Here is a 17835-nt window from a genome sequence, read left to right on the forward strand (position 1 = left end):
ACTCTTATTTTTTTCGAGCAATGATTGGACGACACAGTTGTCCACCTTCTTGGTGATGGGGCATGACTGAACTCCCAAGTATTATGCTTTTCCCGTGTTTACTAATACGCAACAAAATAGCACTGCGAACAAAGGCGTACACAAAACAGCAGGTCTTGTGTCAAGACTCGCACCTATCTTCCCTGTCAGGTTCTTAACAACCCCTCCTCGGGATGAATTTCTGCCTAGAGCAAGTGAAACACTATGAAGGCAGTAGTTAAAAAAGGACCAAAATGTTTTGAATATTTCACTTTTTGCGTCCAAAATAGCATCATTATCGCTTTCTCCTGAGAGCGAGAGAGAAGCAGTCCTCACCACCGAGAGTGGTGTCAACCAAAGTATAGTTATTGCGCTGCGATTTTTGTTCCCCTATTTGCGCTTCATTTATCTGTGGTAACCTGTTGTGCGACGAGTATAATTCTCTCTGTATCTAGATAATTGTATGAATACCATCTCGACCGAGCAACGCCTCTAATGGCGTTCGTATTCAACGCACGCACCAATTTTTACGAGGTATGCACTACGCATGGAGTTTGACAGTGCGTCAATCGTACAGCTGCATTTTTGTCGCCATAATTCAGAAACAAGAATTGTAAATCAGAAATGTTTTATTGCTATCCCATGGTTCTACACTACCTGCTTCCAAATAGAAGGACCCCGGTACTAAGCAGAAAAGTTGTCGGCGGAGTATTGATAGCACTGTATTAATTCTGGCTTCGTAGCATCGTGTTCATCTTCAGAAAAATAAAATGTGGCCACCAAATCTCTGCAATCCTGATCTGAGAAATCGTTATATTAGGGTAGAGTATTTCTGTTCATTTTGAACATATATTCACAATTGAACCTTGTTGTACGTGTAGGTTGTTCATAACTACTAAACGCAGTGAAGCCAACATGGGACTAGAAAGTGCGCAAGAAGACTCGAGCGCTGCATTACAACTGTTTGTTCCTTGGTTGTGCCAGACGCGTTTACAACCACGAAGCTTCAGCAGATAAGCAAAAGAAAGATCAGGATGACTGACAAACAGCGGCACCATTCAGTTTTGTGTTGATCGCAAACCATCTAAAAACGTGGCCTCCGTTCATAGTGCCAGTGAATCCATGCTCACACACCTGTTTCCTGCACGTGCAATCTTCACTGTCTCGATGATCTCCCTGAATCGCTGATGTTTCTGACGGGTGATGTTCTCTCTTTGCTCAAACGTAGCCATACATGGTCTAGAACCAACCCGTCGATTAGACTGAGCCCCGCATTGACGGCAGTACACTCTAGTTGTCCTGGTTGCTCCCATTAACGTTATTATCACGTTTATTCAGCCTACGGTTCGCTCATCAGCCTGTATCCATAATATACATAATATACTAGTGTCCACACCACTAGGGCACGCGATAAACAACACCCTCATTTCAAGAGACAAATCGTTTCTGGTAGTGAATTCCTGGCATTGTCAATAATTATTTTTAAACATCCTCTGCAGATCTAAATTTTTTTTTGTTGGAGCCCCTTATACTTATTTCTGTATTGTTATCGAGCTTTGCATCGAAAAGGTCGATAAGGTTATGAGAAATATACTGTCCAAGGCAAATTCCGCGTTATTGCAGGTAAATATCCTTGTCGCAGGTAAAGCGGAATTCGCATTGTATAATATATTCCCAATGCTCTTAGCGACCTCTTCGTTGCTAGGATAGGAACCTGAAAAAAAGTCTAAAAGAAATAAACGCACCTAATATCTTTAGATTAGTAGACGATTCTTCTATCATTGACAACGTCAATGCTGATTCTTGTCAGGACGGTGGAAATTTGCTTGATTAATTCAGGCAGCCTTTAACCCAATTATTTTGATGCATCATCTCCCTGATCAGTTTCAAGAGCTAATATAAAAGTTCTTTATTAATTATATTTGTTTGGGTTATGAGCCAAGCCTGAAGAAAACACTGCTGCCTGCTGTATCAACGTATTCCAAGCTGGTAAAGCAAAGCATTGTCATGTACTGTGACAGTTGCGCTAAAACATTCATGCAAGAACAATATTCAAGAATTCTTAGCACAACAGGTTAGACCACTGTCTGAGGCCAGGTGCCCTGAGCCGCTAGTGGTTTCTTTGGGAGAAGACATGTTTGAAAAAAATTGAAAAGGTACGGCAGTCCAGCATGAAAGATGAAAAAAACATAGAAGGACACAGCATAATGACAAATAACTGCGAGTCATTACATTCACCAGGGGCCGTATTTTATAAGCTGTTCATTTTCCGTTGTCCATTTCGCGTCCATTCGGTCCTCTGTCTGTGGTCATTCAGATATAATCGCTGCATTCAAGTGTCTTCTACAAGAAGGCCGGCCATTGGGTGGTTGGCGACCGGACCACAGCATCGGCTGCATAACACAGCCAATGGCAGCCAGTGGTCAGGTTCGGTCGTCTACTGTTTACAGAGCGCTGCTGTGAACCTCATCATTGGCTGCATATTGCATCCAATTTCAGCCAATGCTGCCAGTCGCCGACCACCCAGTGGCTGGGTCTGTTGCCATAAACGGTTAAAAGCCGCGGGTATATCTGCGTGACCACTGACACGTACAGGACAGAATGGACGCGAAATGGACAATGACAAATGAACAGCTTGTAGAATAGTGTCTTAGACCTCCCACAACGTCAAGAAGACTGGGAAGCGAGTAGGCGTTGAAGTAGTGCTTTCGGCACCACTAAAATTGACGATTTTTTGCAAACGGACAAACCCGTGCCCAGACCATGAAAAAAAGCAAGCAGAATCGACCTTCAGAAGCGATTTCTCACTTGTGATGGTGGTGTTATTTACCGCGTGCCGTTGTCGTGTGGACACCATTATATTACATAGACAGGCTGATGCATAAACAGCCGGTTAAGGAGAGGTGATTACCTTGTTAATGACTGCAATAAGGGACACCTTAGCCTGCACTGCCAAAAATGCGGAACTCAATATAGGCGACGGATTCGTTCTAGGCAATGCGTGTCTGCATTTAAGCAAATTGAAATTATCGCCCGTCACAAAAATCAGCTGGTTAAGGCGACCATAGCGGTTGATTAAGACTGCACGGGCAGGAAACAGGTATGCGAACCTGGCATCGCTCGCACAATCAAGACCAGACCTAATGTTTTAGACTGTCGGCGATAACACAGAACTGTCAGGCATCACTGCGCTTCAATCCCCTTATTTTTCTTTGCTTTCGTGCTGGCACTTTGTGCGTGTCAATGTTGTACCAGGCATAAGCAACAAATGAATAAGTGGGAGCCAATGTTCAAGTCGTTGTGCGCTTTCTTTTCCAGTCTTTGTTTCGCGCTTTTCAGAATTTGAAGATTTATGTATGCTTGGGGAGAAAGATGGTATAGTGCTTCGCGCCGAAAATAATTCGAGGTTTTTCGTGGCCTGCGTAGTGTATCTCCGCAAAATAAAATGGCACCTGTGTCCGGAGAGGTTAGCTACACTTCATCTCACGTAAGAGGTTCGCAGTGTAGTTCCAGCTACGAGCCTCTTGTGAGATGGAGTGTAGCTGGTGGGACATGAAAGCTTAACGAGAGTGATACGCAGGAAAAAGCGAAATTACCTCGTGACCCTGCCACACAGCATAAAATTTTCAGGGGCCACTTGCGTTACTGTTTTTTTTCCTCTTCACTCTTTTTTCGGCAATTTTCATACTCGGAAAACGTATGACGCCGAGTAAACACGGAAAGGGCGCAAAATGCACGCGTAGAATTTTTGATAGCACCATCTGGTGGGCGACTTGATCCTGAGTTGTGGGCGAACGGCACCTAAGCAGAACACGAATGAACGCAAAAAGAATACGCACACAATGTTGAGCTTCCGAACTCTCATGTCATGCTTCCGCACAAGACTCTTAATGCTCGGCCAGCCTTTCTGCTACGCCCTTTACGCTTCCTTTTTGTGATCATTACCTACTCTTACGTGGTTTTTATCCTTTAAGGCAGAAAACGGCAAAGACCAATAATGGCATTTCATCTGCACTAAACTCTGGCCAATTCCCACCGTAGGTACATGCCATCGCTTTTTAGGCAACAACAACAACGACAACATTTAAATGCCTTCAGACAAAGCACGCTGCCCTGACGCATTCAAGGCAACAAATCACTCGAGTGAGCTGGAGTATAACCGTGTCATTAGCCAACGGACCCGCATCAACCTTGTAAGCAGTGGATATCGTTCTCGCAGACCCGCTTAATCTGACCTTTTGGCTCATTCAAAATGACGCTTCGGTTCCCTCAACATGGAATGTGTCAAATAAAACCCTGATGAGCATTCCACAACTTCACACTTCGCCTAATTATAACTTATTTTCGGTCCTGCTAGGTTACGATAGATGAAATAATTTTCATTCTGTTTCAAACCTTTACGTGTTTTAGGTTTATTATATGGTTTACTATAGGAAGAAAATGGGCTTGGGCAGGGCATGTAATGCGAAGGCAAGATAGCCGGTGGCCCTTAAAGGTGACGGAGTGGATTCCAAGAGAAGGCAAGCGTAGCAAGGGCGGCAGAAGGTTAGGGGGGTGGATGAGATCAGGAAGTTTGCAGGCATAGGGTGGACGCAGCTGGCAAGGAACAAGGTTAATTGGAGAGACATGGGAGAGGACTTTGCCCTGCAGTGGGTGTAGTCAGGCTGACGATTATCGTGACGATATGGTTGACACCAAACAGCAGCTTTCGTCAAGGATTGTTTTGCAGTAATGACGATAAACATTCCTTAGTGGGGGGATCTAATTAAAATAAGTAAATAGTGTTATAAAGAATGTGTATGCTGTGATTACCGTTCGTCCGTTGGGCGCCATTCGTCGGTTCAGAATTTTTCACGTACTCCGCGTCGATGAGATTTTGGAGTAGGTCGGGCTTTCTCAGCTACGGGCATAGAAAATATATAAAAGAAATAAAAACAATGCAACTTACACTCCTGCTTCGATATTCTGCAGGTTAACTGTAATAAAGCTTGTTTCCTGTCTATTCTAAGCGTGCATATATACTACTAACAACCAGGTATTTGCTCTCGCTAACAATTCATATCTGCTCAGAATGATACTCCTGTAGTATCTTAATCTTCATGTGCACCTTCCTCTACGCGATGTTTTTCAGTGCGGAATGAAAGACGTTTTCAACCATATTATCACTTATAGAGACGAGAGACACAAAGAATGGAAACTAGACGCGCGCTTTTTCGTCCTAATTTTCTCTGCTAAGATGATTTCTTGTTAACTTCGAAATGTACCCCAGCAGTAAGTTGCGTTTTAGTTCACAGCGCGTGTCTGCGCCACTAGCTAGAACACATGGCCCTCACCGCAGGTTTGTGTCAACTTGCGTAAGAAGGATATGTTCATTCCCAGATATCAGTTGCGAAACTTAACGAATGCGGTAACTTTTGTAAAGGGATTTCTTGCACAATTAAAGAGGCTAGAAACAATATATTCAGAAAAAAATAATGAGAAACTAATGCGCAACTTACCGATGGGTCTTTTTTTCTCATCTCAATAACCTTGGCCGTCTCTTTGCCTAGATCACCAAATGAGAACTTTCCCACTAGAGAAATGAACCAGTAGAACGGCTTCATCCATACTAACAGCCTCGTTGTACTCTCTGCAAAGCAAAGTTTAATAATATTAACATTCATTAGAAAACGAGAGGCGAGGTAAACCCCTCACTCACGGTGCACGCTGGAACCACACTACAGGAGAACTAATTAGCCGCCGCGGTGGCTGAGTGGTTATAGCGTTCGGCTGCCGGCCCAAAAGACGCGGGTTCGATCTCGGGCGCGGCGGCCGAATTTCGATGAAGGCGAAATTCTAGCGGTCCGGGTACTGTGCGATGTCAGTGCACGTTAAAGAACCCCAGGTGGTCGAAATTTCCGGAGATCTTCACTATGGTGTCCCTCATAGCCTGAGTCGCTTCGGGACGTTAAACCCCCATAAACCAAACCAAACCATAAGAGAAGGAATTATGGAAGGTCTGAAAGGAGTAAAACAGTGCGTAGTGGAGGGCTCAGGATTGAATTCAACCAGCTAGGGTACTTAAACATGCATTGACATCACACGGCACGCAGTCGTTTTTGCACTCTGCTTCCAACCCACCGCGGTGGCTCTGGTTAGGGCGCTCGGCTACTGATCCGGAGTACCCGGGTTCGAACTCGACCGCGGCGGTCGCGTTTCAATGGAGGCGAAACATAAAGACGCCCGTGTGCTGTGCGATGTCAGTGCACGTTAAAGATCCCCAGGTGGTCGAAATGCTTCCGGAGCCCTCCACTTCGGCACCTCTTTCTTCCTTCCTTCTCTCAGTCCTTCCTTTATTCCTTCCCTTACGGCGCGGTTCAGATGTCCGTCGAGATGATACAGATAGTGCTCCATTTCTTTTCCCCAACAACCAATTTTCATTTTTACTCTCCTTCCAGTGGCATGCAGCCATCACGGACGAGATTCCATCACGACAAGGTAAGTTGATGGGCGAGTTGGCGGAATGGAATCCATGACTACAGCGCACGTTTCCTCCTATCGCCGCTGCTGAACACTCTCTGTATGTGGACAAGGCGTAAAGGCGCGTTTATACTCCGTCGTAACGCGCGCGCGGTGCGGCGACGTCACGTTGCCCAAAGCGAGACCCTCTTAACTCCAACGGCGCTTGAACGCAGACGCGTTCGGCGCCTTCGGCGCACCCCGACCACACCGGCGGCAACTTGGAGCATGCGTATAATTCGCGCCAAGAGCGTCATCCTCCGCCTACCCGACCAGACCGGTTCCGCACCTCATCGGGGCGGCGCTGCTTCGCTAATATACGACATAGCGCGTCGAACACTGCGCATCGTCTGCGCATGCGCTTCACCTGGCGCAGCCGCTGAACCGCGTCGAAGTGATTGGACTGTAGGAGGGCCGAATTCGCGCCTGACTTGGCGTCGCCATCCTCACGTGACTGACCACCGCCGTCGCTCGCCCGAGGACGTCGTAGTATAAACGCGCCTTTACTCCGTGCCATTAACATAGGCAAGTGACAGCAACACAACCTTTACGTGCACCTTTCCTCCAGCTCTCAAAACCGGAGCTAACTGTGGAGTGCTGCGTGGCTTCTGCAGCTGTAGAGCCTTAGAAAGTGAGGACAGCGGTTATCTTCACTCTACGTACCCCTGGCATTTCCCTAGTGCGATACAAAGGCTCCATTGTTCCGGCAACACGTTCTTGTCTGCAACGAGACATTATCCATTCGCCACGCGCGCGCGCTAGAGCGAGGCTCACTCCAGCCATTAGTTCTCGCTGCTTCGAGCAACAACCGACTGTCAACGCTGTTCATCGTGCATTCCGGCACGTGTCGACAGTGCAGTGGACTGTCGCTACTCCCAACGTAGAGAATTTTTTGTGCTCTATGTGGAAAGCTGCTGCGTTTTTTATTCAATTAAATTTGGCCATGTTTTCTAGCCTTCGGGCCTATAAGCTCAACGTGACTCATATACGCAGCTAGGTTGATACCGATACACCACGTCGGGTCTCGGTGCCAACCAGCCTCAGTTGTATTCACCATTTAAGGGGCTTTTTTTGGACGCCTCTGCCACTCTACGAAATGCTTAAACGTCTCTTAATGATTCACACTGTCTAAGCCTACGACAGAGTATTAGTGCGTTCAGCGTTCAAGTACCTTTAGAGCAACTGCGATACGGTGACACATTTGCCTACAAGATTTAGTGATAATTTATAGTGATGTAAGGTCAGCTTGCCCAAAAAAGCGCCAAGGTGAAAAGTGTTTTGCCTACGCGATATGGGGTCAAACCCCCGTTTTTCAAGCATTTAAAAAGCGGAGAACAAGTGCGCCAGTCAAGGGCAAACCTTGTGCCTATTTGAAAACCGATGAATACCCGGCGGCACTGGGAATCCAACCCCTCACATCCCGGTAACCCGGCATATGATCAAAACACTAGGCGACTGCAGCGATGCCTAGAGTTAGCCCTGTGTATCATTGGTATCCTCGATGCAACTCTTCGGAACTGGGCTAAGCTCCGCCGCGGTGGCTCAGTGGTTAGGGCGCTCGACTACTGATCCGTAGTTCCCGTGTTTGAACCCGACCGCGGCGGCTGCGTTTTTATGGGGGAAAAACGCTAAGGCGCCCGTGTGCTGTGCGATGTCAGTGCACGTTAAAGATCCCCAGGTGGTCGAAATTACTCCGGAGCCCTCCACTACGGCACCTCTTCTTCCTTTCTTCTTTCACTCCCTCCTTTATCCCTTCTCTTACGGCGCGGTTCAGGTGTCCAACGATATATGAGACAGATACTGCGCCATTTCCTTCCCCCCCCAAAACCAATTATTATTATTATTATTATTATTATTATTATTATTATTATTATTATCATTATTATTATTATTATTATTATTATTATTATTATTATTATTATTATTATTATTATTATTATTATTATTATTATTATTATTATTATTATTATTATTATTATTATTAACCGGGCTAAAAACACAAAAATAACTAATGAAGACGCTTAACATGCACCCTCCTAAAAGACATGAATTTACATAAAACGTGCACGAAACGAAGAATCCACTATAAATGTTGCTGTGGAGTGTAGTTAATCGCAACGCTTAACCTATGTTATTTTTATGTGCGTCCTTTTCACTCGTTCGTTGTTAACCTTTATCTAAGTGATAACAAATAGTCCTGTCTAGTCATTTTTCATTATAATCATCACCATCATAATCATCACCATCATCGTCGTCGTCATCCTGGCTGTGCTTACGGCAGTGCAAAGACCCCTCTCATATCTCTGCGATTAACCATGCTCTGTGCCAGTCACCGCCACCTTATCCTCGCAAACTTTTCTATGGCTTGCTAAAAGACAGTTTTATTCGGCAATCTGTAGGTGCGTCCTGGCGTATAGCAGCTTGATGCGTGACGTACGTGCGATCATGTGGAAGGGTCCCTTCATGGTACCCCTGAAGGTTTCTCTGGCAGTATGAAGAAGAGGGTGGTCGGGCTTTCCCTGAAAGCGCTCATTGATGCCAAAGGCCCCCCGAGCCGTGTAGTCCAACGCCAGCTGCTCGTACAAGGGCACCATGTCCACTTCCTCGCCCGTGTCGGCGTACTTCTCCAGGGACTTCAGGAAAAAGTCGGCGTCCTCTTCGAGGCAGGGCACCATCTGTGTCGAGAAGAAAACAACAATGATGGCCAATGTCTTAAGCCAGGCATCACTAAGCAGCGAAAAGGCCTCATTGGGACTTCCTTATGATTTTATGAAGCTTCTTTATGACGTAGATGTCATTTGTGTTAAAACTGGACCCTGTTAAAACCAGTGAATCGTCGGTTGCACCGTAGCGCATGCTTTATGTGATGTATTGCTGCGTATTCGGGTGCTACCGAGCAGGAGCCAAAACGCTGCCAACGATGGCACGTTGAAGTCAAAGATCTATACAGGGTTTGCAGTTAGGAGAGACACAAAGTTCTTATTCAAGTCGATGAAAAAATTAAACTTCAGCAGCGTAAGAGCCAATCATTTTCGTGCAAAAGCAGAACTTCACTAGCAACCCCCAAAAACGCGAAATCTGTCTAAAGCCTCTCAGGTGCCTGTAGAAATCAAGTTAATATTGTCGCGACTGGGTTCCGAACACGCGGCGGCGCGAACATATCAGCTTCGCTGGCCACTGTACGAGAAGTATGCTATTGCCGCAGCCGATCACGCCTTGTGTTGTGGTTGTAGTTGTTCGCCTATCAAAAGATGGCACATACCCACACTCGGAGATCGGCCAAGAATCAGGTGGCCATTCACTTTGTGTTAAACTGCCACACTATCGCGCTGTGAAATGGACATCGTCGTCTTAACTTCCACCCGCCGCGGTGGCTCAGTGGTTAAGGTGCTCGACTACTGATCTGGAGTTCCCGGGTTCGAACCCGACCGCGGCGGCTGCGTTTTTATGGAGGAAAAACGCTATGGCGCCCGTGTGCTGTGCGATGTCAGTGCACGGTAAAGATCCCCAGGTGGTCGAAATTATTCCGGAGCCCTCCACTACGGCACCTAATTCTTCATTTCTTCTTTCACTCCCTCTCTTATCCCTCCCCTTACGGCGCGGTTCAGGTGTCCAACGATATATGAGACAGATACTGCGCCATTTCCTTTCCCCAAAAAAACCAATTATTATTATTCTTAACTTCCCTCTTTGTGCAAAAGTCACGAAAGGAAAGGAAACGCACATAACTGGCTTTCTGGGTCAGTGCTATGCTATGAGCTACGTGGCGGTGGTGGCAGAGAGGTGTGCGCTGCTTGTGTTAGCTTTAACTTTTTGGCAGAAGCGTGGCACTGCAGCAGTAGGCCGCTGGCGTTCATTGGCGTTAGTGTTAACAACTTTGTAGACTTTCCTTTATTTTGAGAAAAAGAAAGGCGCAGAACTGGCTCCCTGTGTCAGTGGACACTCAATCATGCTTTCAGGTACGTGGCGGTATTGTCCACCAAAAAAAACTGCTTTCGCAAAATATTATAATAATAATAATTGGTTTTTGGGGGAAAGGAAATGGCGCAGTATCTGTCTCATATCGCAGATACTGCGCCATTTCCTTTCCCCCAAAAACCAATTATTATTATTATAATATTTTGCGGCTTGGCAGTGCTAAGCCGCCAGCATTTTTTGTGAGCGCACTCCAAGATTGGAATGAACCTGCCCTATTGTTTCCAAGAATCTCATCGAGCTTATCGCCGTGCATACTATACCCGGGGACTGCTTTTTGTAGCTATACAGAGGAAGCTACGAGGGCGAGGCGCAAGGCTTTTACAAGCGCGCTCTTGTCACGCGCTTGCGAAGGAGAGAGATAGCCGTTTAAGCTGACGGGACGCACTCGTAGCTTCCTCTGCACAGCCACAGAAAGCTGTCCCCGAGTATAGCACGCCCATCCCTCAAGTAATGCACCGCACTTGGTAATATCTACTGCAGACACCTGTAAAACAAAAAATAATATTCCGATTTTCGTGGCAAATATAAGCTGTACGCCGGGCGTCAATATTGACTAGCTGTTCCCTTTAAGCGTTCACAATTCTGTACATCGCCTTTAAATCTTCATGAACTCCGCAAAAATGCAGCAAGAAATGAACCCTGCAACACATAAATCAGGATTTAGGTATGGTTCCGCAAGATTAGCTTTACATGTTCAAAGTATATGCGTATACATTCTTGCTCTCATGGTATCATAACTTTGCAACAACAAAAAACTCTCACAAACCAGCGCGCAAAGGCTTACCATTTTTAATTTGGCGTTGCTCATGCTGTAAGCCACTGCACCTCGTAGGCTTTTCCATTGAGAGCCTCCAATGTGCATCAAGGACTTTCCGATGACAGGGTGCATCTGGTCTGTCATCATGATAAACTGTAAAGCCGACCGTCACATTAGTAAAACACAAGATAGACCATTTAATGATGCACTACAACCTGGTGGCTAAACCATACTCAACATAGGCTACATGTAAAAGACGGAATGAGATGAGTATTCGTCTCTAGAATGAATTTCACTCGCGTTCGCCTTATTTTGCAACGTGAACCACATTTATTTTAGACTTTTTTCTATCCTTGTATTGTGCTTTTTATCTCATATCTTCGCTGTTATTCTTTTGGGCTTCAAGATAATCTGAGCAGTAGTGCATTCTCCTGCCACTGTAGACATAGAGTGTACTTCAACATAATTATTTCTGATATGTTATTGCAGTCACAAATCGCTTTTTATGTTTGCTGTCGATGATCAAACATTACCTCTTCCTTGCTAATGATGCGATGTCTTGTATCTGCGTTGTGATATCTTGTATATATAACTTGTTGTGTGTTTTATATGCCACCAGGTTATATGTTTTCACATGCGTTCGTCATGCCCTATGTTTGTGGGCCGGGGCCAGTAAAGCTAAAGTGAAATTCATATAAGAGACGCAAAGGCAGGCTCTTTAATGGAGAACAGGTGTATCAGCCGGTGGGTTAAAAGCGGTCGTATGTTTGGGATTGGATATGGAAAGGAGCGGCAATAATTCTAGTGTCGAGAAAAAAGATAAATAAAAGAACAAAAATAACAAAAATACGGATATTGGATGGGGTAAGTACACATCGAAGAGGTATATGTAAGAATTTTTTCAAGTGTGTGAAACGTTAAAATAAAGGGACGTTGAGTACTAATTGACATTGGCCACGTTTCAATAGATCACCGCACTAATACGATACAGTTGTCGCCACCATCACTCAGCTTCAAAAGCACACAGCGGTGCACAGACACAATTTTTGTGCACAGATCCCAGAGGCTAGGCCTCACAGTCACTAACTTCAGAAGATAATCACGGAGCCTGCTTCAGGTTAATCGTCACGTGACTGAGTCGAGTGGCAGGAAAATTCTTATATCACATTTTCTCATGACTAAGTTCTTTTTTTTCTTCTGACAAATCATCACCATAACCAGAAAGAACCACTGAATAGATTTTTCTAAAAGCATTAATTCGATGATGCTGTCCTCTCTTCACTTGTCATCGCGTAACCGCAATTTGTCAGAGGCAAATAGCACTATATAATTTCTGTCACACGTTAAGTTTGTAGCTTTTTATTTTTTTAACTGTTCTAGCTTACGTTCCTCATTTCAATAGTATGCTCACATGACATCCGCATTTGCTGCGCATGCAGCCGGCGCATAATGATCTGACGCGCTCAACGAGCGAAAAAAAAATTGCATATGTTCTTCTTTGACATTTCAATCCACGCCGAAACCACCCACTTGTTCATCGCGCAGCACAAGAGGATAGTGGCTGCATGCAGCATTGTGAGCTAACCAATTGTGATAGTTAATTGACTCCGAAAGCAAGAAAACGCTTCAAAGCAGGCAGTTCTTTCTTGCACTCATTACGCGGGTTTTAGATCACCAGTATAAGAGAAAAGCTGAGTCGAAGTCTAGCTGGTCTAGTTTCTCGAAAGCGTTGTATGTTTAACGAAAGGTAAATTCGAAGTCACCCTGCGCACAGTCAAGCACGAAATGTGAGCTTTTGCATAGATTTGAGATTTGAGCGTGAGGAGAGTGTTTACAGAGATTTCACAGATAAGAAATTTCAGCTTCATGTAAACGAAGCTTAGAGTAACTAAAGGAAATATAAAGAGTCAGTAGGCATAATAGATAAGAATACGCGAACAGTCGACTCAGCACAAAAAAAAATACCGAAAAAAGCGAAACCGAAGAATCAGTGTCGGCGGCAAGGGGCAAGCGCTGTTTCTCTAAACGTTTGCTTCTAGAGAGGGCGATAAGACATGGCATCGCTTTAGACTTCGCGTGCGGTCAGTCGCAGCGATACCACGGTGGTCGCCAAGAGCCTCCTGCAACTCCCCATTCTGGTCGGGCGGAGAACCGTACGCAACAGCTGCGTCACACTAGGCAGGAGCCTCGTGATGATTGCCGCGGTCTTGCATGCGTTATTACGTGGTTTAAGTTGAAATTTTAGACGCATACATCTGAAGGCACTAGCACAGTACTAAAATTGCGTAAAACAGAACAGTCTTTAAATGCTATGCTTCATCATGAACTAATCGCGCGCACAACCTGGACACATTTCTCATTGTGTGAATAGTTTGTATACATTACTTCTCCCCCTATCCTCTCTTCCTGTCCCCTCACCTCTTTCATTTCATTTCTCCATTCTGCCCGCTATCCTTTATTTCCGCTGCCCCAGCTCAGGCGCTTCAGTATCGATGACAGATTCCGGGGCTAGAAAAATTTTTTCCTTCCTTTTTATTATTATTTTAATAAAACCACTACTACTTTAAATGCTACTGCATGTAAGTTTGAAATATAAACATTCACGCTAACTGCAAACATTATAAGCTTAATGCACTTCTTCTTAACTAATCAGGTTACGATAATTCCTCTCGCTGTTTTTGATCGCCTGGCCAATAGTTCAATTTAAAAAAATTACTACTGTGTGCAGCTTTTGTTGTTATCTTTTGAAATCCGTAAAGCCTAACTTTTGCCACATTGTATACTGCTCTGGCAACCACAATCAACAGAAAACGAGCTCCTTGAAAGAAAACGTTGACGTGCAGCGGCTACAACTACTATTATGCACATTAAGCCATTGTCCCGTCCTCGATCTCCACGTTAACAGGACCCCTGTCCTTCCGTCTTCCAATCTATCAGGCTACATACTATTACCACTCCTTTTCCCGTCAAAACTTTCCTGTATCCAGCAATTAACCGCCTGTGTCTTGGCCACTCCCCCGTAGTGGGTATGTGCCAGCAACGTCTGAGGCCTTATTTCCTTCCAACAGACGCGGAAAGTCGACCATTGCCGAGGAGCAGCGAAGCTTGGGAAGCGACGGCGCCCATACAACAAATGCTTTGTTACGTTTGGAGACGCCAACATGACAAGAATGTTCAAGCCACTGAGCAGCATCAATCGACAGAGGCTTCAAAGGGCCGTCGACGTGGTTGCAGCGCCACGAGTGCAGGTGGTGGCGTCTACAAGGGACCTTCCCCCCCCCCCCCCCCTCCCTGCTGTTTACGGGGTGAAACGGCCGTCCGCTGCCTCAGAACGGCTTTGGTGAACCTGTCGTTTGTTCTAAACGCCGGACCCACCCGGGACATCTTTCTCCCGGAGGGGACGTCGGGGGAGCCGGCGAGCGGCGGGGTTGCAAATGAGCCGTGGCAAATGCGGCCGTGTTTGACTAAGCCAACGTCGCTGGAATCCTCCTGCTTCGAAAACAACCTCGTCTTAGACTAAGTGCTTTTCCTTATACGTGGAACCTTCTGCAAGCTGCAGTGGCAACCTTTAGTTCCCACGCTACCGCTGTGAAGTGCAGGTGACTGACCTCCGACGCTGCCATGGGACTCCCTTCGGGCTATTCATCATTGCTGCCTGGACAGCGCGGACCATAACTTGCCAGAAGTGGCAAGAGTGTGTTGCTGGGGCCGTCCTGGAAGGCGGACCCTAAAGACTGGACACGTGATCGACGTCACAGTGGTTGGACGCATTTTTAATGAACTAAATTCCGCAACTAAGGACCTGGGGACAGGGGACCCTATTTAAGCAGCGATCTAGCATGTGATCGCCAGCTCCCGATTCACTCTTTCAACCTATGTAAAAATGTAAATAAACCCTTTGTCTCTCCTTCACCTCGAAGACCCTCTCATCTCTTCATCACCCCCACAACAGCAGTCTCCCGATCCGGAACCCGGTGACACCAACCTTGGCGAGAGACGGCACAGTCGAACCAGGGGCCCGCATCTAACAACAGGTGGCAGCGGTGGGATCGAAGCGCAATCCCCCAACACCAGTGGCCTGCTACGGGACAGAAGCCCCACACCTAACAACTGGTGGCAGTGGTGGGATCGAAGCGCAATCCCCCAACACCGGTGGCCTGCTAAGGGGTTGGAGCCCCACCTCTAACAACTGGTGGCAGCGGTGGGATCGAAGCGCAATCCCCCAACTCCGGTGGCCTGCTACGGGACAGAAGCCCCACACCTAACAACTGGTGGCAGTGGTGGGATCGAAGCGCAATCCCCCAACACCGGTGGCCTGCTAAGGGGTTGGAGCCCCACCTCTAACAACTGGTGGCAGTGGTGGGATCGAAGCGCAATCCCCCAACACCAGTGGCCTGCTACGGGACAGAAGCCCCACACCTAACAACTGGTGGCAGTGGTGGGATCGAAGCGCAATCCCCCAACACCGGTGGCCTGCTAAGGGGTTGGAGCCCCACCTCTAACAACTGGTGGCAGCGGTGGGATCGAAGCGCAATCCCCCAACACCAGTGGCCTGCTACGGGACAGAAGCCCCACACCTAACAACTGGTGGCAGTGGTGGGATCGAAGCGCAATCCCCCAACACCGGTGGCCTGCTAAGGGGTTGGAGCCCCACCTCTAACAACTGGTGGCAGCGGTGGGATCGAAGCGCAATCCCCCAACACCGGTGGCCTGCTACGGGACAGAAGCCCCACTCCTAACAGCGTGTAGCCGCACAACGGCGCGCTCGCGAAACCGCCGAGGTACGCGAGCCGAGGCTCGAAAAGATGCGAGAAGTCAGGCGTCGTCTTGTCACAGAACAACCAACTGCTGCGGAGGCCGGTGCCTTCTTTGCGAACCACTTAATGCAAGACGAGTGCCGAGTGTCTTGCAGCTTGTGCCACATACTGTGGTTCACGTCGTACCTCACGCTTGTAAAAGAATTGCGCCGCTTACTCTCATTGCGTTGTTGTATTCATAGCGAGTTGCGTCCTATCATCACGACAACAATCAATTTTTGTTTTTCAAAATAGGAGTGTCCCGTATGCTACAACGTATTCTAAATATACTTGCTGCTTTAAAAATCAAATAAAAAAAGAGTTAAAGGTTTTATTGACTGTTTTAAAACACACGTTGGGAAAAAACAAAGAAGTCTTACATGAATTATGCTCCGAACAGCGGAGGTCAAGATAAGGTCAAAGCTCAAGATTACAGACCACGGAAAGGTTTCTGTTTCCTTTTTGACAAGTACGAAAGAAAAGGCAACTTCAACCACTTCAGGCTGCCATATGTTCTGCACGTGTGCCATCCAAGCGCGATAGACATGACCACCTTTGTTCCGCGAAGGTCGCGCGTTAGTTAGAAGGCAATGATGATGCACTTATGCACTTACACCACGGTCGATGAAGTTTTGAAAATTCCTCACGAACACATATTCTATGAAGTCGATGTCACTGAGAACGACAAATGGCGCATCGCCATTGAAGAACCTGCGGGGAGAAAGCATGCGAAACTGTCAAGTTCTTGTGTCTGCTAAGAGAAGGGGAAGTGTGGCGCGGGGGGGGGGGGGGGCGTTGATAAAGGAAATATTTCCCCTGCAGGGGCCTAGGTAAACTAGAATTGGGGTATCAGGACGGGTCACTGAGGAAAGACGATGCTTATAATGATGCGCAACGACAATGCGCACACCTAAAGTCACAGAAAACTTTAGTGGGTGAGGTAGTGTTTGCATGTCCCAGCCTGTGAAATGGTTCGATGCCGGAAATGTTATCGCTGGCGCTGACGCTATAACCTTGGGCGATTTTTTAGCTTGCTTGGTATACGTCAGAATATCTGTGTGGAGTGCACAGCGCGAAAGACAAGTAAAACAGTTGCATGTGGATTTCGTATATTCTTCCATAATTAAAACAATGGTAAGAAGCCGTATGCTTATCTTCCGTCGGCATCGGTTACCTCCATATTATTGCTAAGCGCTGCACCAGGCATTAGGCTAGGTCACTTTCACCGGAATACATTACCGCTTTGCCCCGTTTTGAAAGACATTTCACAAATAACTCAAACACCAGTTGAATAGTTTCTTCATCGTTAGTCTACAGGATAGCGCCCTTAAACTTACTGAACTGAAAACAGCATTGTTTAACATTTCATACAAACTTTCTTCCACGGCTTTTTTTTTTTCCTTGCGAAGCTTGCTTAACTTGTCTTCCAAAAACCTTTTGTTACATTCGCGCGTTTTGTGAGGTTTGTATTTTTCGATAAAACGCCGACCTGATGTGAGCTGTGACATCATTCGTTATTCGTGTTGATCATGCAATAAGAAAGAAAAACATGTTGCGAGCAAAAATATATCCCTTGCACTGTGAACAAAGCCAAGTACTTAGAATACGATATGAGTTGTCAAAGGCAATTTACCCGAAAACGCTGCCATATTTCTCAATCCATTTCCCGATGACCTTGTAATGTTCCTGCAGGGAAACAAAAAATCAATATAGTTTAAGAACTATGCATTAACTATCATTCTAGTCTCTTTCGTCCTTTCTTCTCTAGAAGCCTTAGTTTTGCCGTAC

The 17835-nt window shown here is 46.3% G+C and overlaps 1 protein-coding gene across 2 annotated transcripts in view; it reads right to left on the reverse strand.

Moving 5' to 3' along the window:
* Positions 1-17835, reverse strand: part of LOC144128775 (cytochrome P450 3A4-like) — a 66045-nt gene that overhangs the window by 32552 nt on the left and 15658 nt on the right. For both annotated transcript variants that reach the window (XM_077662451.1, XM_077662450.1), the window contains exons 3-8: positions 17681-17733; positions 16662-16758; positions 11279-11404; positions 8954-9191; positions 5517-5647; positions 4831-4918 (exon numbers count right to left, since the gene is read on the reverse strand). In XM_077662451.1, the coding sequence (XP_077518577.1) occupies positions 4831-4918; positions 5517-5647; positions 8954-9191; positions 11279-11404; positions 16662-16758; positions 17681-17733 (733 nt within the window). The remainder of the gene's footprint in view (positions 1-4830; positions 4919-5516; positions 5648-8953; positions 9192-11278; positions 11405-16661; positions 16759-17680; positions 17734-17835) is intronic.

This window comes from Amblyomma americanum, chromosome 4 (assembly GCF_052857255.1).
Source record: "Amblyomma americanum isolate KBUSLIRL-KWMA chromosome 4, ASM5285725v1, whole genome shotgun sequence".
Lineage (NCBI taxonomy): Eukaryota > Metazoa > Arthropoda > Arachnida > Ixodida > Ixodidae > Amblyomma > Amblyomma americanum.